We start from the raw sequence: 25,506 nt of genomic DNA on the forward strand, positions 1-25,506 counted from the left end.
TTGACTTTTCTCATGTCTTTCATACCTTTAAATTCAGTTACATTACTCTAACTTTTCTCTTTGTTTCATCCCATACTGTACTATTCTCTTTCAGAATATGGGGACGAAAGGTTCAGCTCTTCTTACTCTCCGTAATGACAAAGCATGTAGCTAAGGTCTGCTACTGACTTTGCACTCACTATTGAGTCATATTAACATTGTACATAAATGCATTTGGATGGCATTGTCTGTCTGGTTCTGACAAATCCACCTATTTCTCCTCCTGGAACATGATGATTATGAAAATACTGAGTCTCTGTCCAACATATTATTTGACAGCAGTTGAATTAAATGGTGGAAAAGCCGGTTGCCATTTGGATTTTCAAGGTGTCAGAAGGCAACCTGGTAAATCTGGACCTAATCCAGATTTCACTGAAGTAGGGAAAGGATCTCATTGACTTCCTTGGGTTTTGAATCAGACCCCGTATCACTAAAGGGGTTTTTGCCACGTTACATGTTGGTGTATTCTCCTGGGTCTTGAGTTAAACTTTCAGAAATAATTCCTTGATGTAAGGCAACAAACTAAACTTGGTTTGAAAAGAATGTGAAAATTCAACAGATGTTTCAAATAAGCATATTTTTCTATAAATGAAGCTACAAGTACGGAAAATTTCATGAATAATTGTTAAAGCATAATTCAATATTGCAATTAACAAATGCTAGTTTAAATAAAACTTTAATGGAAACGTCGGCGTCTCTCTCATTTTCCTCTTAATGGTGTTTTCAGCGTTAACTGGTTTTATGAGCATTCTCCAGGTTCAATAGCAAAAGTTTTCATTACAGGTCAACTGACTTTTCTTTAGGTTCAGAGGGAAAAAATAGAAGTTGACTGGTTTCTTATATCCTCCTTTCCTTCTTACTTGTTGAGGGCTTTCATATGATTTTGTGAATAATAAATCATATCTGATCTAACTGGGTGCAGGATACAGTAGAACCTCAGAGTTATGAACACCTCAGGAATGGAGGTTGTTCGTAACTCTGTAAAAAACATTATGGTTGTTCTTTCAAAAGTTTACAACTGAACATTGACTGAATACAACTTTTAAATTTTACTATGCAGAAAAAAATGCTGCTTTTAACCATCTTAATTTAAATGAAACAAGCACAGAAAGTTTCCTTACCTTATCAAAACAAAATTAAACTTTACCTTTATTTTTTTAGTAGTATTTAGTAATTTTTTTTTTACATTTAACACAGTACTGTCTTGTGTTTTGTTTTCTTTTGTTTTTTCCTGCTGCTACCTGATTGTGTACTTCTGGTTCAGGTGTGTGGTTGACTGGTCAGTTCAAAACTGGTGTTTGTAACTCTGAGGTTCTACTGTACATTTTTTGTTTTCAGAAATCAGAATCTGTGTGTTTACCTTTTTCCCACGCCAATTTGAGGAGCTGTTCTCAATTATAGAAATGTTGAAATAAACAAATAGTCTCCTGTGGGATAAAAAGTAGGGCTGTCAAGCGATTAAAAAAATTAATCGCAATTAGTCATGCGAATAATCGCACTGTTAATAGTAATACCATTTATTTAAATATTTTGGATGTTTTCTATATTTTCAAATATATTGATTTCAATTACAACACAGAATACAAAGTGTACGGTGTTCACTTTATATTTATATTTTATTACAAATATTTGCATTGTAAAAAAACAAAAGAAATAGTATTTTTCATTCACCTAATACAAGTACTGTAGTGCAATCTCTTTATCATGAAAGTTGAACTTACAAATGTAGAATTATGTACAAAAAATAGCTGCATTCAAAAATAAAACAATGTAAAACTTCAGAACCTAGAAAGTCCATTCAGTCCTACTTTGTGTTCAGCCAATTGCTCAGACAAACAAGTTTGTTTACATTTGCAGAAGATAATGCTGCCCACTTGTTTACAGTGTCATCTGAAAGTGAGAACGGGCATTCGTAAGGCACTGCTATAGCCAGCGTCGCAAGATATTTACGTGCCAGATACGGTAAAGATTCATATGTCCCTTCATGCTTCAACCATATTCCAGAGGACATGCATCCGTGCTGATGACGGGTTCTGCTAGATAATGATCCAAAGCAGCGTGGACCAACGCATGTTCATTTTCATCATCTGAGTCAGAGGCCACCAGCAGAAGGTTGATTTTCCTTTTTGGTGGTTCGGGTTCTGTAGTTTCAGCATCAGCGTGTTGCGCTTTTAAGACTTCTGAAAGCATGCTCCATACTTGGTCTCTGTCAGATTTTGAAAGGCACTTCAAACTTGGATCGAGTGCTGTAGCTATCTTTAGAAATTTCACATTGGTATTTTGTCAAATCTAAAGTGAAAGTGTTCTTAAAATGAACAACATGTGCTGGGTCATCATTTGAGACTGCTATAACATGAAATATATGGCAGAATGCAGGTAAAACATAACAGGAGACATACAGTTCTCCCCAGAGGAGTTCAGTCATAAATTTAATTAATGCATTATTTTTTTAACGAGTGTTGTCAGCATGGAAGCATGTCCTCTGGAATGGTGGCGGGAGCATGAAGAAGCTTCCAAATATTTAGCATATCTGGCATGTAAATACCCTACAATTCCAGCTACAAAAGTGCCATGCGAATGCCTGTTCTCACTTTCAGGTAACATTGTAAATAAGAAGCAGATAGCATTATCTCCCGTAAATGTAAACTAACTTATTTCTCTTTGTGATTGTCTGAACAAGAAGTAGGACTGAGTGGACTTGTAGGCTCTAAAGTTTTACATTGTTTTGTTTTTGAATGCAGTTGTGTAACAAAAAAAAAATCTACATTTGTAAGTTGCACTTTCACAATAAAGAGATTGCACTATGGTACCTGTATGAGGTGAATTGAAAAATACGATTTCTTTTGTTTATCATTTTTACAGTGCAAATATTTGTAATAAAAATAAAGTGAGCACTCTACACTTTGTATTCTGTGTTGTAATTGAAATCAATATATTTGAAAATCTAGAAAAACATCCAAAAATATTTAATAAATTTCAATTGGTATTCTATTGTTTAACAGTACAGTTAATCACGATTTATTTTTTTGAGTTAATCGTGTGCGTTTACTGCAATTAATCGATAGCCCGAATAAAAAGCAAATAATTTCTCTTGCTAACTGCCAGTTACTATCATCTTTGGTTTTGAAGAAGAATCTTGTGCTCAGATGAATTACAAGAAGCAAACATGCACATGGCAGTTGGCCATTTGTTGATCTATTTTAAAAAAACGAAAACATGTCTGTTTAAATTCAGTATAAATGTATTTTCAGTGGCACCCAAAGTTCACAAGGGTGAATTTTGCAGTCAGTTGTTCCATTTATTTTAAAAATAAATGTAATGTAAAAAGCATCAGAATGATTGTACTCTGGAAGTCCATGTTATACATAGCATAGTCCCTTCTTTAGTCAACCATTCTATTGTTAAGATGTATAAGAATTCTTTGTTAAGAATAATGCACAATGCAATAAAACAAAGTAGTATTTTATTCAGAGCACAGGCATAACAATGTAATAGATCTGTGAGTTCATAATATCCAGTCCAGCAGCTTGGATGCATTAGTTAAGCCATTAGATGTGGGCTGTGTTTTCTTTTATAATAAATATTACTGGAGGAAAACCCAAAGATAAATCTGTAAAGTAACAATAAAGGTCTAATTTTTAACAAGATGCTGTCTAGGAACTGTCTCCCAAAAAATATTAACTCTGGAATTATGATACTGGCTCAAGTTGTGACTGGGGAAATTCGCTTAACCTGTGTAAGCCTCAGTTTCCCCCTCTGTAACACGAGGATAGTAATATTTAAACTTTGAAGTGCTTTTGAGATCTATGAACAAGTGCTATTGAAGTGCTATGTATTCTTGTTATTACAACACTAATCTGTTTCTTAACTGAAATATTCCCCTATTGTTTACAGGTACTGGTTATTCATTATAGAGTTCTGGAGTGCTAAGATGTAGAGTAAATAAGAGAACATAAAATAGTAAACTGAAAAGCACACTGAAGCATTGCTCTCTTTTTTGGGGAAATGGGCATATGTGTAGTGGAGGTTATATGGACTCTGAAAACAGATATAAAGGGGGAAAGTTTCAGGTGGGTCAAAAATTGGGCCTACTAATCTAGTCAGCTTCTCATCTTTCAAGATAAATCGATACTAACCTTAACACATCTACCTAGGTAGAACTGGGTCTTCAAACTGTCGATGTTGCATGTTTTTGATTCTTTACAGTTTTTAAGCGTTGAACAAAAGGTAGGATCTAATATCTAAAATACAGATTGTATAACTTCATTATTTTAAATCTAGCTTGATGGGTTTTGGTGGCCAAATTCTAGATGTATATTTTTTTTTAGATATGTAGGGTCCATTTTAAATAGTTTGTTTAAAATGCTATTTAAACTAAGACTTGTCTGTAATCTTGTATGCAATATAACTTATAGTCCTACAGGTTTAGGAAAGAGGAGATTCCTTCATTATCACAAAGGCTAAACCAAACTGGAAAAGTACTATTCATGATATATGGCACAACAGCACACTGCTCCAGGTGACAAGAAAATGACAGAGCCAGTGAACCTTAAAGAAGAAAGTGGAGCTTCCTGCCCTGATCTTAAAACAATAAGGGGTCCTATACAAAGATTAGTGTGCAATGCAGGGAAGTGTAAGCCATAAAATGTACCCTTAGTATTGTGATCCAACATGACATGTGATGGATAGGGTTTGTGATCACGATGATTGAAGGAGGCAGATCAGACCTGCTGGGCTTTACTTGCTCTCTTCCTCTGTTTGCAGATTCTCTTGCATCCTGTTGTAAAATATTACGATCCCCCCTCTTTTATGTTTTTTTTTTAAAGGCCTAAAAGGAACTAATCTCTCTCTACAATGTGGACTGCACAGCCAGAAGCAGCGTACTTATCTTTCTTTCTTTTCAAGATCCAGACAGAAACCCTCCAAGCAATTTTTTTTTTACCCAAAATTATTCAAATGCTGAGTTTAAGCATGCTGTGAATTATGTATTGACAATTAACTAAAATCTTTCCAATACAACACTTTTTTTAAAATTAATCTCTCAAAGCTTCAGAATCAAATGGAGAGAAGCTACAGATTCAATGTAGCAACAAAATGGGTATGGTCCACTTAGAATTTGTGTTCTGGAAGGCATTGTATTGGTAAATTGGCAGAATATTATGTATTTCATCAAAAATACAGTCCATTATTAATTTCCTGATGTGTAAAATGCTACATCTTTATTGGATTACAAAAGAATTTGATACCAAATGTGCAGTAACTTTTTTAATAAACACCTACAGTACCTATATGTACAAATGAACATGGTATGAATGCTTATAAAATAGATTGGTTTAAAACTCAGTTTTTATCTGCTGAAAAGCATTTGTTCTTTAATTTGAGACAAAGGTTGCTGAGCTGTAAATTAATTGTAAACTGACATGAACAGAATTACATTATTTCTGTCTACCCCAAGGTGAATCACCTTGGTATAGAGTACCAAAACTTGAGTTTCTAATGGAGAAAAGTATCTCTGATTCACAGACCTCTTTATCATTGCTTGATTTCAAAAACTGTGGTAAAAAGACTTACATACTAGAGACATCTATGTAACTCCATTGCCTTCAATAAGTTTTTGTGCCAGATGATGTAACATTGTGAGCAAAGCTATGCATGGTGCAAAAGAGAGACTAGAATCCAGTTCCCACTCTTTTAGCAAAGTTGGCTATGCAGTGCTAGCAGGAGCAAAAAGTAGTCATTTATTTTTGTCACTTAAAGTAAACATATACGACTCTGAAAACACAAATGCTTAACTCCTCTTGAATGAAAAGGTGCCATTTGTGTAGAGTCACACTTCAGAACAGAACCATAATTTAAGACACTAATTTCAGTTAATTTCCTTAAAAGTTAACACTACAGACTCATTAATACACTCAACCCCAACATGCCTGGGGAATAAGCATCCAGCATCTGTAACTGCAAAAATTGTATTTTACTGGGCTGTGCAACAGTCTACCAAGGTTTGTTTGTTTTTAATACAAAATTTGCATTAAGGGAACAGATGAAGTGTTGTTATGGAATTATAACCATTTTTCATAAGTCTCACAAAAGTTAAAGATGGGGAGAAAACCCATTAAATCTTCTACTCCACCCTCCTGCTATTGTAGGATTTTTTTCTTATACTATATATTATTCTTTTTCCATTTTTTCCTTTTTAAAAAATCCTGAGTCCGGGGGATTCCTGGGCTTCCCCACTTCCCTTGGTTGATTATTTTGTGTGCCATGTTCCTTAATTTTAAAATTAACATAAACCCATCCACAAATAGCTGTGATGATAAACAAATTTCCTTTATTCCAGTGAAAGATCTGGTGCAAAAAAGTGTTTTAAATGTTGATATTTCAGTTGTCAACTATCAATTGAAATTGTTCCATTTGTGCTCATGAAAATAATTAATTGAATAATTTTGTTGTTTTTTAAATTGTGAAGTATACACTGTATTTGAACTAGCCCATTTGTCAGAGAATGCAAGCTTGTTTCCTTAGCCCCCAAAAAATAAATACGCTTCTAAAATCTTCACTTCATAGTTATTCATTCATGCTACCAAAAAGTACCATTCTGATTGATGTTTTTTTGTTAACTGGCAGCAAGCCTGGCTTATGTGCAAACCCAAATCACCACTGATTTCAATGATCGGTGATCCAAGTGGTCAGGAAACAGCTGTTGTTGTTTTTTTTTTGGCACCCACTCCTGCAGTCTTTTCTATGTTCTTAGCTCCCTGCTACCGCCTATCTTCAACATTTCCTGCCCCCTTCTCTGCCTATGTGAAAGAACAACAGTTGCAGTGAAACTGATGCATTTCTGGTGTACAGAAATTGCGGGATGGCATGTAGCAAGATTTGGTTGAGGTTGTGTAGGGGTTGCTCATGCTCTGTGTAAAGTCCAATTCTTGAGGGTTTCTCTGTGGCCAGTAAACAAACCCCCTAATCCTTTCTCGCCAAGCAGGATGGATGGTATGGCTGCAGGAGATGGGATTTTTGCCTTAATGCTAAACAAAGATTTGTAACCTCATATAACAATCCATTTACTGTATACTTCTGAAAAGTTCTTGCTATGGTAGCAGTGATTTCTGTTAAAGTAAATTGAAAATCAGTTATGTCTTTGATTGTAATTATTCTAGAATTTACTCAGCTGTTCCAGTGGTTGCCATTAAAAGAATATCTATAGAATTTAATCTCATCATCTTAAAACCTAGTAATAGGAAAATGTTTTGATAGTCAATACTATGGAAAAATAAAAGCTTCCTTTTTAAATATAAAAACAGATTAATCAGTTACTATGTCCAGTTTTGCAAAGTATCCTTTTTTGAAGTTGCATATATAAAACGTAAAAGTTCTAATCTTTAAATCATAACCAGATATATTTCAGAAGACTCTTTACCTTATTCAGTTTCAAATTTAAGAGCACATGTGAGTACATGTGTGTTCAGCAGAGTTCCTGTTAAAATATGTTCATGTTATATTCTTCATGACTTTGCCCCCACAGATCCCATTATGAGATCACAGGTCCTGCCATTCAGCAGCTGGACTCATTTCAAAGCAGCTTTTGCGGGAGTATTTGTATGCCTCTGTCACAACCTTGTGAAATCAGGGGTGTAAGCTCCTCTACACACACGCAATTATACGTCATTACCTCTTTCCATTGACCTAAGTGGACAGAACCCTACCCTCTGCTTGCATTGGGAATGGAGTTAATTGAATATTTTAGTCCATAAAGTATTTATCTAGTAATAAGTTCATAGAGTTTGTGTGGACTCTGTTTAGATTTCCTTTGCAGGTCAAAAAAGAGGTTGTAGTTCAGGACTCCATGCCCTGACAGGGAGGAAGCCATGCAGCACTTAAGAGCACTCCTGCAAGAGGTCTCTCAGAATTGTTGCATGATGCCAGAAGGTTCTTCTGGGTCTTTGCCCAGGAAGTCCTCATATCTGTTGGAGAAGGATCTAGTCATTGGATTTTGGAATGCACTTCAGGGTCTGAACCTGTATGCAAAAAGATTTGCCTATGAGTAGAACAGCCAAGTGCTCTAAGAGTTTGAGGCATTCCCCAAATGCATGTGTCAGCTTCTAGATATTGCAGAAAGCTTAGGGGCAAACAGATATCCAGTAATGTGCATTGGTCCTCCTGGTCTGGTAGAGACTTTGCTGAAGATTGGTTCTAATTTTGAAAGATCTCCTTCACTGGACTAGTTCAGAAATTTGCAAAATTTCCTCATTGATGGTCTACATTGACATGTCAGACCCTGCAACTAGGTCCCTGGTTATCACCACTGTAGTCCACATCATGGCTGGCTTTGTAATTCTGCAATTAGATTAATAGTAAGATCACTGAGGCTGGGAAGCAACAGAAGCTCCTTTTTTATCTTTTAATTTGGTTTCTGGGTCCAGCACCGTTCTTCATCACGTCACTCAAGGGTGCAGGAGATTTTTTTAGTCACTGCAGAAACAGTCATCCATCTTGGTCCATCAGCTTCTTCTGCCCTTCCAGTGAAACAGCAGTTTTGCCAGAAGCTCTAGAAGCCATTTTAATTTTTAAGATGTTCACAGGCATTGCAGAATATCAGGTCTCTCTCCAGGTCGCTGGGTCCTGGAGTTCTTGAATGGATATATGCTTTTCAGTTTTTCAGGCCAAATCCTGATCCCCAGTCCTTCTCATAGTAAACCACTACAGGATATATTAATATCTTGTGTGAAAATGGAGACTACAAAATTGGTGCTGGTGCCAAAGTCTCACTACATCTGTGAGCCATATTAGTCCTGCTTTAAATTGAGAAGATTGCCAGAACTCCTGCTCCCACATCTTTGATAAAACAAGCATAGAAAGCACCTCAGGTTCAATGGGGGAGATTATTTCAGTCAGTGAAATTGCAAGCTACAAAGTGGCTTGTGTCTGGCAATTGTGGTCGCCAATCTTTGTCAGCAGAGGCTGAAGTTGTTTCCATATTAGACATTTGGCTTCTAAGAGTCAACTTATTGGGGCATGATTAATTTTCTAAATATTACTTGTTTTCTGCCCAATGCTGAAGTTGAGTGCATATGGGGAAATTTGGTCTTAGTGCCACTCAGGTTCTGACACTTAAGAACTTTTTGGAGTTCTTGGAAGGCACTAGTTTGCCTCCTGTAAGAAGAGTTGTGGACTTCTTACACGTGTTGTCAATGAGCAGATCTCAGGAACTTACATTAAACAGTAACTGTTTGGGGCTGAGAACTTCATGCTTTTATTCCTCTGATCAGAGCAAAGACGGTGGATATTCACACAGATAACACCTGTCAATACACAGTTTATTTGTGACACTTGCAGTAGTAGATCATTTCATTGGACGGGGGAATGTTTTATAAATCGGGATGGGGGTTTCTGTACGTGAAAGGGGGTAAATTTACTTCACTGTATATCACTGTGTTAGTAAACTTTCAGTCATGAAGACCTTGGCCAAGGCTCTTTCCAGAGTGATTAGTAATTTTGGGGTGCCTTGGTTAGTGAGTGTGTCACTTAGACTTTAAAGAGCCCTAACTTTCAGAAAGCACTGAGCATCCACTCTCTGAAAATCAGGCCCCTTTAAAGTCTTTCAGGTTAAGCACCCACTGATTTGAGGCATCCAGAACCACCAGTCACTCTGGAAAATCTTGGCCAATGTTTGTAATTTTACTTATCTCGGGATCAGCCACTCTTCATTGTATGACTTGTATACCGTAGCAAACAACAAAATTAGTTGAAATAGGAAGGAATACAGCTAATACTTCACATCACTGTTCAGCATGTTGTTGATCCTAGGCATGTTTTATACTCCTATATAAAGCATAGCTATTATAATTCACCTGTTCCCTTCTTGGTTACGCCTCCTCAGCAGGATACCATAATTAGAGCTGTGGGATGGTACCAATCAGTAATTTGTTCCTGGAAGAAATATTTTCATTTCTATTGGCAAGCACAGCTTTTTGCTCCAAAGAGAGTGCAACTTCACATGCATGTTACAAGCTTGTGATAGGGAGAAATTAGACACCGTGATGAACACTTGTTTTGTGTGTGAAATGGCACCTTTTTACATACAAAGTTACCTTTTGTTTCCATGAAAACCAAAATGTCTTTTTCATCCAGTTTTTTGTCAACATTACCAATTTTGTGTGCTGCTTGGCTCTCTTCCTAATCTAGTTTTACAGGGGATGGTTGTGTTATCAACACAGTTGATTTGACAGTTGCAAGAGAACATGGGAAGAAACTCTTCTAACTTACTGCAATTATCATTTTTACATTAAAAAAAAATTTCAAAAACACTGGGTAAATGGACTTGATTTAGGAAGGTGAACTTTCACACTAGTGTACTAGCAATATTTTTGGAGGATTTCTGCAGCTTTGTTTCACACCTAATAACTGTACCTCTGTCACTTATATTGTAATCCATAGAACCATTGAATAAGAAAGCACATCTGCAATGGCTTCCAATTAAAGTTTGCCATTTCTGTTGTAGGTTGCTCCAGAAGAATTTAAGACTAGTATCAGCCGTGTGAATGCGTGTTTAAGGAAGAATCTCCCTGTCAATGTAAAATGGCTGCTTTGTGGCTGTCTGTGCTGCTGCTGCACCCTGGGTTGCAGCCTGTGGCCTGTTATCTGTCTTAATAAAAGAGTAAGTGCACATTTCAAAGTTGCATTGTGACCAAAAATTGACAACTGCTGCTAATGTTTAATAACCTTTAAATAACGATGCCTTTATTTATTCTGAAACTTCTTTCTGTATCCCCATTTGCCATTGTAAGTCTCCCTTTCACTGGTGAGATATGTTTGCCAGCTATTAATCTTTAATAGTAACAGAATAGTGTGTGTGTGTGTGTGTGTGTGTGTGTGTGTGTGTGTATGTATATATATATGTGTGTGGGAATAGAATATATATACACACTAAGTAAACAATGTTGAATTTTGTTAATAACAATGAGTTGTGCCGGAGTAGCAATTAATGAGCCAAAGAACATCCTAAATAGACTGAAATCTCTTTGTAAACCTGTGTACATTGTACAATTTATTAAAGGAAGAAACAGTATATTCCTTCATCCATCAGGTTTCAGAGTAGCAGCCGTGTTAGTCTGTATCCGCAAAAAGAAAAGGAGTATTTTTGGCACCTTAGAGACTAACAAATTTATTTGAGCATAAGCTTTCGCATATATCCGATGAAGTGAGCTGTAGCTCACAAAAGCTTATGCTCAGATAAATTTGTTAATCTCTAAGGTGCCACAAGTACTCCTTTTCTTCATCCATCAGTTACTTTTCTAGTTTCGTATCAGGATTTATCATTGTGAATGGAAGCTAATGTTATAGATGGTCAAAAGATTGGGTCATTTCTTCCATTATCTAGTTTTGTTTCTTTTCTAGTGAACTAATTGTGAAAAGGAAAGTGCACTAAACTCTACCCAAAAAAAGCCTACAGGTTGCACCACATGCAGAGAGAAGTGGTTTGGCAGCTCCTTCAATTTGCTCATGAAAGTAACAATAATAGAACTGCTTGGAGTGAAGCAGAATGCAAGCAGGCATTTTCCCATGCCCCTCTTCCAGATCATACTCGTTCTGCCCTGCAGCATCCCTTATATTATGATTTTTGGGTCTTTCTTAGGTAGAGAGAATCAAAATATGTGGTTTTTGTAATAGAGGACAAACCTTTGCTGGGGTGTACAAGGAGACTACATTTAATGTTTGACTTCATAAGGGTTCAACCCTGATTTCAGGATTGAAAAGCATAGTGCTTTAACCCACTGGGCTGCTGTCATACAGTTGGCTTCTCCTTGAGTGCCCTTCCATGGCAGGATGCAGCACGACAGCTGCATCTGCCTCAGTTTCCCTCCTTCACTGGTTCCCAGAAAGGATCTCCAAGCACTCTAACCTAGGCTTGGTCTACACTGAAAATGTATACTGTCATAGCTATGTCAGTCAGGGGCATGAAAAAAACTGTACACCTTTGCAACATAGCTATGCCAACAAAAAAACCCAGTGTAGGCACAGCTATGCTTACGTAAGTGTGTTTCTGTCAGCATAGCTAACATGGCATTCCTACACCAGCAGAATAGCTCCTTCTGTCAGCATACGTACTATGCTGGGGGGCTATGCCAGCTAGGGTGACCAGACAGCAAGTGTGAAAAATCGGGGTGGGGGGGTAATAAGAGCCTATATAAGAAAAAGCCCCAAATAACTGGACTGTCCCTATAAAATCGGGACATCTGGTCACCCTAATGGCAGCATATGCTCTGTAGCGTAGACATAGCCCTTGTCTAATCCTATACAGTGTTCATCAGTGTATCTGAATGCTTCCCAAGTATTTAAAATAGAAATAACACTTGTACCACTTTACAGAACGATCTGGATGGGGGGTAGGGAGAGCTTCCTCCTGGAAAGCAGTAACTCTTAAAAGGATTTAGGTATGATGACAGACATCCAAATAAACACAAGCTCCCAGTCCAATGCTGGAGCCAAAAGGATTAATGTAACCCTCAAAGGTATAAACAGGTATATAGAGAGTAGGAGTAGGGAGATATCATCACACTGATCAGACCATAACTGGAATATTGTTTCCATTCAGGTGTAAACACTATAAAAAAAATTTTGAAAAAGAGGAGAGGATTCAGAGAAGAGCTGTAAACATGATTTGAGGACAGGAAAACATGCCTTACAGTGAAGGATTATAGATTAATCTAATTAGTTTATTGAAGACAGGGTTAAGTGACCTGATCACTGTCTACAAATACTCACATGATAAGATGTCTGATAGTGAAAGGTTCTCTAATTTGACAAAGGCATAACAAGATCCAGTGGCTGGAATTTGAAACTAGACTAACTGAAACTGGAAATAAAGGGCAAATTTAAAAATTGAGAGTAGTTTAACAATTAGAAAAATTTATCAAGGGAAATGGTGGATTCTCCCCCACTTGAAATCTTTAAATCAAGATTGGATGTCTTTCTAAAAGAGATGCTCTAGCCCAACCACAGTTATTGGGTTTGACATAGGAATTACTGGGTGAAATTCTATGGTTTGTGTTATGCAGGGGTCAGACTAGATCACAACCTTTGTGGCCTTGAAATCTATGGATCGCTGTCTCCCCCTCCCCCCCCTTCCCTCACCTTATTGGTGAAATAGTTTGATTAGTTTAAGAAATGAATTTTCCATTTTGCCCTCCAAGTGGCTGTTTTGAAGGTCACTTATTTTTTAGTTCCATATTGTAGATCCAGCTCCTATGTATATTCTGTTTCCTGTATTTGTGACTCTCACAGTGTGTTAAGAGTTCCCTTGCTCTTGTGGAACATAACCATTCTGGCATGTGTGAACTGGTTGCAAGACAGGTGATCTGTTAGGTACATGTGGCCAGTCCCTTAGAGGATTTTGAATTTCAGGACATAGACCTTGAATTGAACTTGATATTGTCGGAAGCCAGTGCAGAGAGCAGAGCACCAGGATGATACATTCAGAGTCCTGTGTCGCTAAGCATACAGGTGCTGACCTTTGTACCAGCTGGAGCTTTTTTTCAGCCTGTGTAGCTTCATTCCTAGATCTGAGTTGCAATACTGGAGCCCAGAGGTCACAACTATATGGATTACTGTGACCAGGTCAGATGGTTCTAATCTTTTGACCAGTAAAAGATTGAAGATGGAGTTTTGCTGACTTAGCTACTTGGGTACCCAAAAATGCTGAGTCCAAGATGACTCCAAAATTGTGCAGCTGAGAAAGATACTGGGAATAATGGAGCTTCTGAGTCTAGAGAGAAATCATAGTCTATAGTTCTGATGAGACCACCCCTACTCTTCCACCCCTTTAATCTATACTTGAGACAAGTGGATTTGGGAAAGCAAGATCTCTCCAAGGTGAAATTCTTTCTTTGCTTAGTTATCCTTTTCTAAAACATACGGTACCACCTTACATGTGATTCTTGAGAGCTGCAAATATAAACTTTAAGACCTTTGGGAATGAGGTTGACCGTTGAGCCATTTCTTATATAATGTTGACTTTCTTTCCTAGACTAGAAGATCAATTCAGAAGTTGCTAGAATGGGAAAATAACAGACTATATCATAAGGTAAGAAATATTAAGGACTAGAATCTATACACTTATTTTCCCACTTTTATTTAGAATTAATAAAATATTGCACAATTGGAATACAGGAATGCTATTAGCTTGTTTAGGACTGGAGCTAAAATACTAAATTCATCTCACACCTTAAACTGTATGAAATGTAAAAAGACATGCTTGAGATCTTAAACAGTTAGATATTGCTGAAGCTTATATTATGTTGTTGATGAGAAATAATGCAATAGTACACCTTTAATCCCACAATAATTATTTTCTTAGCTTGGTTTGCACTGGAAGCTGAGTAAAAGGAAATGTGAAACTAGCAATATGATGGAATATGTGAGTATTCTTTTCCTGTTACATTTTTAGTATCTGTTGCTACAGTGTGATTTAATAGTTCAAATGTCATTAACTACTAGACTCTTTACCTTTCAGTCTCCTCATGACTAATTCATTTTCAGCAGACGCGCACACAACCTCTTGAAATTCACCATTTGTATGCCTTACTACAGAAACTCTTGGATAGTAGAATGAAACAATCCTATTTTGATACACAAAGATGGCAACATAACAGAGCAGCTGCTGCATGTAGTAAAACTTAGACATTGTCATCTGAAAACAGGGTTTCTCCTTCATAACGTTGCCTGCTCAGAGCCCTACTGTAAGAGATTTGTGTTGAATAGTTGACAGTTAGCGTCCCCAGGAGCCCTATCTGTTATAATGAGGTTACAGATCCCGCACCCCTTCTTAGTTCTCACCCACATCCTCAGTTTCTCTCCACCTGTTGAATACTCACTGAACAAACCTCTCCCTTTCTCCTTTATTAAAGTATCTGTAAAATAACTCACAAGTAGCTAGTATAGCATAGACTTAGAAGTGTTTAATTTTTGTAGTTTTTTGGCTACTTCAGCAAATTTTTGTTGGTTTGCGTTTGCCTAGAGCTTTGACCAAGATAGTGGATCCATCTAAGAAAGCAGAGTTCAAGATGTTCATCTTGTTCGACTATGTTTTCCTCTTCAGTTGGGCATAAAAATAACCTTTTATACTTCAGGGAAGGTCACTTAGGCAAAAACTTTGGTGCATACTATAGGTCTAGTCTTAGCAAGGAAATGAAACAATGAACAAAGCATAATTTACAGTACCGTTGTAAATATGTAAAAGGTGTAGCTAGTAGAAAAGAGATAGAAGGATAGTAAGCAAAGTGTGATAACTTGCAGCTGTAATGGAGTGGCCTAGCATGTAGTGGAGTGCATGAACAGCTCATGATTTAGATAGGGATTGGCTACAAAAATTTGTAGACCAATCATAGTATGCGATATGTAGTAAGCGTAAGTATGTGTATAAACTGATTAGTGATTATGTATTTTGGATGTGTGGTATACCCTGTACCCACCCCTACACTCGAGCCTGATCAACTCAAGTATAGCTTGACTGTATGCCAATAAAGAAACCTCAGTGACGAGCCTGGAGTTGAACTGATTTCTTGGATTCCAGAAAACTGTATAAAGTGCTGTCCCACAACTGAAAGAGGTGTTCTGGATAAGCAGAGTGGAAAAAGTTGTGGAGGGAATCCCAGCACCTATAGGGTCCTTTCCAGTGGGACCCAGGACAGAAGGACTCTTCTCAGTACCTGATTTTTAAGCTTACGTATCCGGGAGAGTATTTTCCCTTAAAATATTGATGATACATGTCTGGGTGGCATAGGTTCTGCACATGTCAAGTCCAGTAGCAAGCACTTGGCAATAAATGTTTATACGGTTGCATCGACATTATTCCAAAGAACTAATCAGTTTGGTTAATATGTTATGTTTTTTTCTTCTTCAACAGGTAATACTAATAGAATTCTTACCAAAATATCCCATATTTCGACCTGACTGAGGAGCAGTATTCAGTCTTTCATGTTACCTGCAATTTCCTACTCTTAGTGCCTTGTAGCTGATTTTGGAAAGAAGATGGTCTACTTTGCTGTGACTTTAAAATGTTGTTATTTGGTAGAATATCTTCCTTGCTATGTTATTTTCTTTTGTTTAAGAAGAAAACAATTTGCACATTTTTTATGTTAAATGAGGCTTCTATGTTGCACTCTGAATTTTTAACATTAACAATAACAGATATAGTTGCCACTAAGGATCTAACATCAGTGCTGCTTAAAACTTGTTCTGAGCATGCTGCCTTATTAATTTCCATACTTACTGTTTCCACATATGCATCCTAACTCTGTATCATACTGTATTTCATTCTAAAATCACATTACTATAAATCCTCAATAGAAACATCCAAGTAAGCTTCCAGTAGTTAGCAATGATTTTACTTATAACTTGCCTGCATAGGACTTGCAATTAACAGCACTGGTTTTGTCCCGCATTTTGCAAAATCATCATTTACATTAGAGGGTTAATTATTTTACCTACTGTGGATTTGTAAATAGTGCCTCGTTGCATAATGTAAAGTGTGGTATGTCAAGGTTTACAGAATGTAATATAGCTCTGATTGTATTGCCAATAGTTCTACATAGATTTATTAATGACATTTATTAGCATCCTGATTGTATGGACCCATTCATATGCCATTTTTATGGTAAAGCCATAATGAGTTTGTACATACTATCAGGTGTAGGGCTCAGATGCACTTTGTTAGTAAATGGATGAAAAATGCATAGCATTTCTGTGTTTCTTCAGAGATTTTTCAGGTGTCTTGGTTAATACCTGAAATAAGGAATCTTAAGTATTCTCACATTTTGGAAAAGTTGTATTTGTGGAGTAGACTGCAACTAATATATTATCAGACTATCCTAAAAGCCTATTTTTAAGACACAAATATATGGAAGTCAGGAAAAAACATGGGGTTTTTTTTTTAAAAAAAAAAAAATTAAAAAAAGCAAAGAAGCAAATTTAAAGTAATTGGACTGAATTGTTATAACTAAAGCCAACTACTTGGGACAGGTAAATCAATACAGAAGAAACATTAAACTTAATATTTTTATAGCACAGTGGTACCTGATATTATTTTTTACATATTGAGCAGTTAACTAAAACAGCATCCTTTCCAGAATGAAAAAGGAGCAGCATACATATTGTCAAACAGAATAACAGAGAACCACAAAACAATCGTTTGATGCAAGCCATGATGAGCTGATATTTGCCGCAAAGAGCTTTATCGTAACTTAGTGTCCAGGCATTGCTTTACAGTTATTTGGATTCTTTGTGATGCTATTTGGTGCCTAAGTTTTCCAGTTCCAGATTGATTTTAGAATCCTGTTTTAACATATTAATCCATACTGAAAAGGGATGGTACAAACCCTGGTTGGAATGGAAGAAAGCATTTCGTAAACCATTGCATTTAAATAACTGCAGTTGACATGACTTCCAGCAGACTGTCATAACAGTGGTGAGGGACAGAGAGCCAGTTACAGGCATGTAGTCTTGTTGAGTCAAATTCTTCATACTTTTTGTTGCTCAGCTGAGGAACAAGAAACTCCTGTACTTGTGATGTAATTTCCAACCACAGCTGCCAAGAGTGATGCTTCAAGCTGAGATATTTGAAGCTGAAATGGATTGTCAGCCTTAGACTGGTTTCAGTTCGTGTTAGAAAATCAGAGTCAGCTAACTAAGTGAATTTTAAACCACTAGAATGTAAGTACTTTAAAAAAAATCTACAATAATGTCTGACTATAAACTTAGCTGCAGCTTGCAGCTAAACTTTTTTATTTCAGAACTACAAAAAGTATACATAGTGCCATATTATGCTGAAATGTGTTTAAGGGTGGGAAGCAGAGGGAATGCTTAAAGACTTGGAGAAAATAGAGTGCAAAACAGAATTGGAATAGCAATCTTAATTTTATATTCATTTCTGTTAAAACAGGATTCTGGGCAGTAAGTTTTGCTAATAAAAGAATAATTGTAAGCATTTTTAATACCTTAAAATCTTAAGTAATGGAAGCTTCTTACTGTTATGCTAGAGGTTGTTAATAATAATTCCCTCTCATTTTTGTTAACCAACAGCCCAGAAACCACACCACTCTCTTTATTTTCTTCCCTCATTTGAGTGACTATATTTTCAGAATGTTCCTCTGCAGCTGAGGGGACAAGAAAGCCAATGAGAGTTTGATGTCATGAGTAGTAGTGAATATTGAATACTCTTCAGTCTCATAGCTATTAGCAGTCCTTCCCCTTAGACCCAAGTCTGTGTCTGATCTTAACATATGCAGGTCAGAATTGTTCCATCTGATTTAGAACACATATTTGTGAAACACTATGCCAGGCTGAGAGAAAATACCATCAGCTCTCCCCAGTTAGACCGTATGTTCAATGGGTTATTAATTTAGAAGATTTGCACTTGTATCTGTATGGAAATGATTCATTTAAGAACATAAATTCTATAGGGTTTTTTTTTTTTTGAAATGTCACATTACAAATTGTTTAGTCTTCACCCCCATTAAAATTTAGTTCAAAAATGGGTCCCTACATTTTGCCCAGCTGTGAGGCAATACTAGCAAATGGTCTGGAGCATGAGAGCCAAGACAGCAGATTACAGCAAACTTCATCTGAATAAAGAGGTAATTTTGGATTGTGTTACAAATGCCAGCATGCAAATGACATAGATCATTTTTCTCATTTAAAGATGAAGGCAGCCACTGGTGTTGCTTTAGACTGTGGGCTGCGTTCTGCCGACAGGTTCTATTTTGACTGCCATTTGCTTTAATACATAAACATTCATCTGATAGTTTTCAGTCTTCTAAAATCTATATTGCCTTAAACCCTACAAGTAAATATGAATTTGTAAAAACCTATCCGTGATGAGTAATTGTTAATCAGAGAGGGTCCATAGCGATACAACAAAGAGTAGCGGGAACAAAGTTTAATGCAAATGGAAAGGAAAGTGCCTTGACTTGTTCAAATGAAAGAAAAAGTGCCGTGCAGAGGGGGAGAAAAGGGAACCAGTTTAAGTGAATATCTGTAAACGTAATTGGCCACAAATTTCCTGAAAAGCAAATCTGGAAACATTGTTTAAGTTTTGTCAGAACACTGTGATCGTTGTTTTCTTTTCCAGACTTCTGCATTAGGAAATGTCACAGTATTATCGAATATTGGCAGAGAAGGAGAACTCTCATCTCCTGGCTTTAAAATGACTTTTTTGAGAGTACTTTCATGCTGGCCTAAAGAAATGTAAATGTATATGAACATGTGTAGAAAGTTTAGATTTGATTATGTATGAGACTAGAAACAAAACACATTTTTGCTAAATTTAGTGTAGTCTTGATAAAGTTCATATGCTCATCTTGATAAGTACAGAAATCTGTATGCAAAAACATGAATATGCGTGTATTAGTGTCTCCTGACATCAGTTTACTACATTTATCTATAAACATTAGCATTTGAGCAATAAAAATGTCAAACAGTTAATAGTCAATGTAAATAGTTCTGACCATTTTAGTAAACAATGTTGTGTGATATTCCTGTTCTGCAATTTTTGTTTTTGTTGTTTTGTTTTTTGGTGTTTTTATGAAAGTGTAACATTATTTGTACACTCATCAGAAATCTGTTTTTGTTTATGTTGTATGAAAGGATTTTTAATTGAGTCCTTAACATTTTTATTCTGTTTACAAGTAAATAGCCACTTTTTTTAATAGGACCTCACACCTTGAAGTTTTTTGAATAAAATCCTAAATAAGCTTTGTCTCTACAATTTACTGCATTGACCTGTGCTATTAAAGAAGCTGGAAGTCAAACTTGGTTAATCTGACTCACTTTTCAAAATGTTTTTATTTTAATGAAATCCAGAGATTAAAACAAATAATGCAAAGTTCATGTAGAAATGGAAAACACCCTTTTGTGCCTCTTCTGTTGTCACATATAGGTCAATTTTTTGAGACAACAGGCTTTATTACAAAAAAAGACACTCTGACCCAACCAGATAGTCCTCTACATCAGGGCCTCCACTACGTTTGCCTGCGCACGTTACAAGGAGTCAGCAATCTATGAAGGCTCTATTGGAGTGAGGGTGGTTGATTCCAAGGCCGCCTTCTGGGCCATGCTCCTACTTCTCCACAGAATCTGTCCAACTGGTTGATGCTGACTTTTGTCAAGAACTGTTTTCCACTTGGCATTGTGGAGATAGCGCTCTGGGAAATAGGAACCACAGTTTCGGAGCTAGCCCATGCCATCTTCAGATCCAAGGCATCCACAATGCCTGCGGGATTGGAGCTCAAGGGTGAGGACTTCTCAGAACTGAGAAAAGCAAGTTCTTTTCATTCTGCTGTAGTTCCAACTCAAGGGGAGCCTGACTGGGGCACAAGAACATGTGCCTGTTAGACAAAAACACTTGAATAGAAGACTATACGTTGTGACAAGGTCAGGCCAGATGGCTACATGAGTGTTTGTTTTTTGAAGCAGATATATTAGTCCCAGATTAAGCAGGTCCCTTTTTCCTGGGTATGGGAACAGGGGCAGTTCCAGAACAAGAAGGAACTTGCTGGAACAAATTCAGGCAGGCTAATTAGGACACGTGGAGCCAATAAAGAAGCTGCTAGAATCAATTAGGGCAGGCTGGCTAATCAGGGCACCTGAGTTTAAAAAGGACCTCACTTCAGTTTGAGGTGTGTGTGTGAGGAGCTGGGAGCAAGAGGCACTAGGAGCTGAGAGTGAGAAGGTGTACTACTGGAGGACTGAGGAATACAAGCATTATCAGACACCAGGAGGAAGATCCTGTGGTGAGGATAAAGAAGGTGTTGGGAGGAGGCCATGGGGAAGTAGCCCAGGGAGTTGTAGCTGTCGCACAGCTGTTCCAGGAGGCAGTCTAGACAGCTGCAGTCCACAGGGCCATGGGCTGGAACCCAGAGTAGAGAGCGGCCCGGGTTCCCCCCAAACCTCCCAAGTTCTGATCAGACACAGGAGGAGTTGACATGGACTGTGGGTTCCACCAGCGGAGAAGGTCTCTGGGCTGTTCCCTGACGCACATGGTGGATCAATAGAGACTGCAGGGATTGTTTTCCTTCCTTTTTCCCATGTTGGCCAGTGATGAGGTTAGCTGAGTGAACAGCAGGTTTGAGCCACTACCAAAAGTGGCCAAACTGAGGGCTGCTGTGAATCTCTGAGGCAAGCAAATCTGCCAATAAGCACAGGACCCACCAAGGCAGAGGAGGAACTTTGTCACAATATGCAGCACAACACTGTAAAGCACCATTTCCCATCCTATATTTGTTGATATACCAACGTTTCTTATGAGAGTGGGATTTTATACATAAGCCCTTTGGCATTCTATGTAGTGGGGAATGCCTGGGTCCCTGTAACTAGCATATGTAAATATATTGCTCAAAGATAGAGCACTGTTTTCTAGAGCTCTGCATTTTCTCAGTACATTAGGCAAATGAAAAAGCATTCCCACGTGTGCACTTCACTGACCAGTTTTATTTCATTGCTACAACCCAATACTCAAATCCCTCTAAAACAGAACACTTCTGGGTGCTGAGCCAAATCTCTATTAGCCAATTTTATTCTGACTTGCATTTTGTGTTTTTAATAGCTAATGGGTCTAGTTACTTGTATTACATGTTGTACCCTCTTGTTTTACAAACTATATGTACAGAGCTACTGAAAATGCAGTTGCCTCTGGAGTGGACAGTAGCACCTAGAAGGACAATCGGTCACCACCATGTTGCACCTTTGGAGAAGAAGGGGGGGGGAAATTGGCATGAGTCTATGTATGCTTCCATTTCCACCCATGGGAGAAGGGTGATTTTGTGGTTAAAGTAGTAGATTGTAACTAAAGAGATCTGGGATTTTGTTTCCGCTCTGTTACAGACTTCCTCTATGAGTCTGGGGAAATCAATCTATCTGTGCTTCCATTCCCATCTGCAAAATGAAGATATTTCCTTACATTACAGGGATGTAGTGACGTTTACAGTGCAATTTAAGTGTAATTGTAGCAAGGGTAAATTTACCTATACTAGCTTTAATCTACTGAATAAAGAAGACATGTCAGCACAGACTAGCCACCAAGTATAAGCCCACTCAGTATAAATATAAGCAGCTCAGGTTGCTAGCTCATCCCTGTGTTTGTGCCACTGCAACTTCACTGTTAGAACAGGAGTACTTGTGGCACCTTAGAGACTAACACATTTATTTAAGCATAAGCTTTCGTGAGCTACAGCTCACTTCATCGGATGCATTCAGTGGAAAATACAGTGGGGAGATTTATATACACAGAGAATATGAAACAATGGGTGTTACCATACACACTGTAAGGAGAGTGATCAGGTTAGGTGAGCTATTACCAGCAGGAGAGCGGGTGGGGGGAAACCTTTTGTAGTGATAATCAAGGTGGGCCATTTCCAGCAGTTGACAAGAATGTCTGAGGAACAGCGCGGGAGGGGAATAAACAAGGGGAAATAGTTTTACTTTGTGTAATGGCCCATCCACTCCCAGTCTCTATTCAAGCCTAAGTTAATTGTATCCAGTTTGCAAATTATATTCCAATTCAGCAGTCTCTCGTTGGAGTCTGTTTTTGAAGTTTTTTTGTTGAAGAATTGCAACTTTTAGGCCTGTAATCGAGTGACCAGAGAGATTGAAGTGTTCTCCGACTGGTTTTTGAATGTTATAATTCTTGACGTCTGATTTGTGTCCATTTATTCTTTTATGTAGAGACTGTCCAGTTTGGCCAATGTACATGGCAGAGGGGCATTGCTGGCACATGATGGCATATATCACATTAGTAGATGTGCAGGTGAACGAGCCTCTGATAGTGTGGCTGATGTGATTAGGCCCTATGATGGTGTCCCCTGAATAGATATGTGGACACAGTTGGCAACGGGCTTTGTTGCAAGGATAGGTTCCTGGGTTAGTGGTTCTGTTGTGTGGTGTGTGGTTGCTGGTGAGTGTTTGCTTCAGGTTGGGGGTCTGTCTGTAAGCAAGGACTGGCCTGTCTCCCAAGATCTGTGAGAGTGATGGGTCGTCCTTCAGGATAGGTTGTAGATCCTTGATGATGCGATGGAGAGGTTTTAGTTGGGGGCTGAAGGTGATGGCTAGTGGCATTCTGTTATTTTCTTTGTTGGGCCTGTCCTGTAGTAGGTGACTTCTGGGTACTCTTCTGGCTCTGTCAATCTGTTTATTCACTTCAGCAGGTGGGTATTGTAGTTGTAAGATCACTTGATAGAGATCTTGTAGGTGTTTCTCTGTCTGAGGGGTTGGAGCAAATGCGGTTGTATCCTAGAGCTTGGCTGTAGACAATGGATCGTGTGGTGGTGGTCTGGATGAAAGCTGGAGGCATGTAGGTAGGCATAGCGGTCAATAGGTTTCCGGTATAGGGTGGTGGTTATGTGACCATCGCTTATTAGCACCGTAGTGTCCAGGAAGTGGATCTCTTGAGTGGACTGGTCCAGGCTGCCAACTGAGATGAAATTACTCATGATTTGCAAAGCCAGAAATGAATTACAGGTCATCCTAAGCAAATGCATGTAAATCCTGCATAATGCATTGCCATACCATGTGTCTTGCACGTGCCACATATTTGACAGAAGAACTATTAACAAAATGTTTAAAGAGTCATACATAAATGTGTTGTGATATTGCTTTTTGCGTCCATCCACTTGTAAAACCCTAGTGGAAACCCTAGATGGCTCACTAAAACTCTTCAACAGTTTGAAGAGTTTCTTTTGGAGAACCAGTGGTCCCGGAAACCAGTAGTCCAATAGCCCCTCCACTCCAATATCTAGTTGGATAACTTGAACTACCTGAAAGTGTTCACTAGAAATTTCTGTTAGGGAATCCAAACTGTCTTAATATCATGAATCTCAATGCAAATAGCTCAGAAAGAGAAGAAAATTTTAACTATTTTAGAAATCACTAACTGTGACCTGTGGCATAGTAGAGAGAGCATTGGACCCACACAGGACAGCTGGGTTCTATTCCTGACTCTGCCATTGGCCTAATGGGTGACCTTGGGTAGGTCACTCACTTCCCTATGCCTCAGTTTCCCCATCTGTAAAATGGGGATAATAATTTATTTCCGTCGTAAAACACTTAGAATATCAGGGTTGGAAGAGACCTCAGGAGGTCATCTAGTCCAACCCCCTGCTCAAAGGAGGACCAATCCCCAATTTTTGGCCCAGATCCCTAAATGGCCCCCTCAAGGATTGAGCTCACAACCCTGGGTTTAGCAGGCCAATGCTCAAACCACTGAGCTATCCCTCCCCCATTTTGAGAGCTACAGGTGAAAATGCTACATAAGAGGTAGGTATTATTATAATTATAATATGAAACTGACAAAGTTAAGTACCTGTAACTTGGGATTTTCCAGAACTAGACCCAAGTGCTATACCATTGAGAAGCTGGGAATCTTCCCCTTCTGGATTGTCTGAAGTTCTGTACACTTGAGGCATGATTCTCTGTTGCTCTGCACCTTGTATTGTTATTGACACGAATGCAAAGTAGGTGTAAAACACATTCTGTTTAGCATATCATATTGCTTGTATTCTATAAGATACTTTTTGGAAAATCAATTTTCATGTTATAACTGTAGTAATGATCTTTGTGTAGGGCACTCCCTGGGGTAAATGGTCCAAGGCATTGCATTCCTTCCATCTAGTAACAATTTCTTAGGCAATTATTATTTATTATTTAACAGTTGTATTGTGGTAGCAACTAGAAGCATTAAACAGGTTCTTTTGTGCTAGGCACTGTGCAAATACAGCTTTGTCAACACTTGCAATTTGCAGGTCTCATGATATTTGGTGTTTTTCTTAAAGCCCCAGTTCTTGGAGTCATGTTATTTCATAAGAATGTCAGCTTTCATTTTTGAAAAACAAAGTAAGTTTCTAGCCATCGTTGTTGCAGAGAAAAGCTATATAATGTGTCCCAAGTGTATCCTATGTTAATCAGAAGATAAATAAAATATTTTTAATCTTATGATTTTTAAGCCAATTTCATGATTTGGGAGGGGGCTGACTCATGGATTTTTTTAATGCTCAGGGTTGGTCAGACTTCAAATTTATAATAAATTACAGTTCCTGCCCCCAAGAGTTTACAGTCAAAGTCCCCAATCTAACAAATATATATATACATGCCTAACTTTAAGCACAATTAGTGCCACTGACTTAAAGTTAAGCAAGTGAGTAAGTGTTTACAGGATAGGGGCCAGAATTCACTGTGCTTTCATAGGTATTGCTCAAACAATGGTCAACAGTGATCAATAATTTTGTAAGTCTGAACCAATTAATCCTCAATGCAGTTACACAGTGTGGCCCAGATTCTGTAAGTGGAAATGCCCTACCAGATCCTTGCACCCTTGCGGAGACCTGATTAATTTCAGGGCTCCACATGGGTACAAGAATCCATCTGTGTGGATCTTCTTGCATTATCTAACCCTTACATAAGGAACTCAGTGGAACTACTCATGTG

The 25,506-nt window shown here is 37.9% G+C and overlaps 1 protein-coding gene across 1 annotated transcript in view; it reads left to right on the forward strand.

Moving 5' to 3' along the window:
- The window catches only part of LOC141993601 (cysteine-rich hydrophobic domain-containing protein 2-like), a 29,792-nt gene extending 9,964 nt beyond the window's left edge, over window positions 1–19,828 (forward strand). Inside the window, exons 3-6 of the mRNA XM_074963150.1 lie at window positions 10,538–10,693; window positions 14,063–14,119; window positions 14,393–14,452; window positions 15,941–19,828. Coding sequence (XP_074819251.1) covers window positions 10,538–10,693; window positions 14,063–14,119; window positions 14,393–14,452; window positions 15,941–15,991 — 324 coding nt within the window. The 3' untranslated portion in view covers window positions 15,992–19,828. The remainder of the gene's footprint in view (window positions 1–10,537; window positions 10,694–14,062; window positions 14,120–14,392; window positions 14,453–15,940) is intronic.
- Window positions 19,829–25,506: the final 5,678 nt, after the last annotated feature.

This window comes from Natator depressus, chromosome 9 (assembly GCF_965152275.1).
Source record: "Natator depressus isolate rNatDep1 chromosome 9, rNatDep2.hap1, whole genome shotgun sequence".
Classification (NCBI taxonomy): Eukaryota; Metazoa; Chordata; order Testudines; family Cheloniidae; genus Natator; species Natator depressus.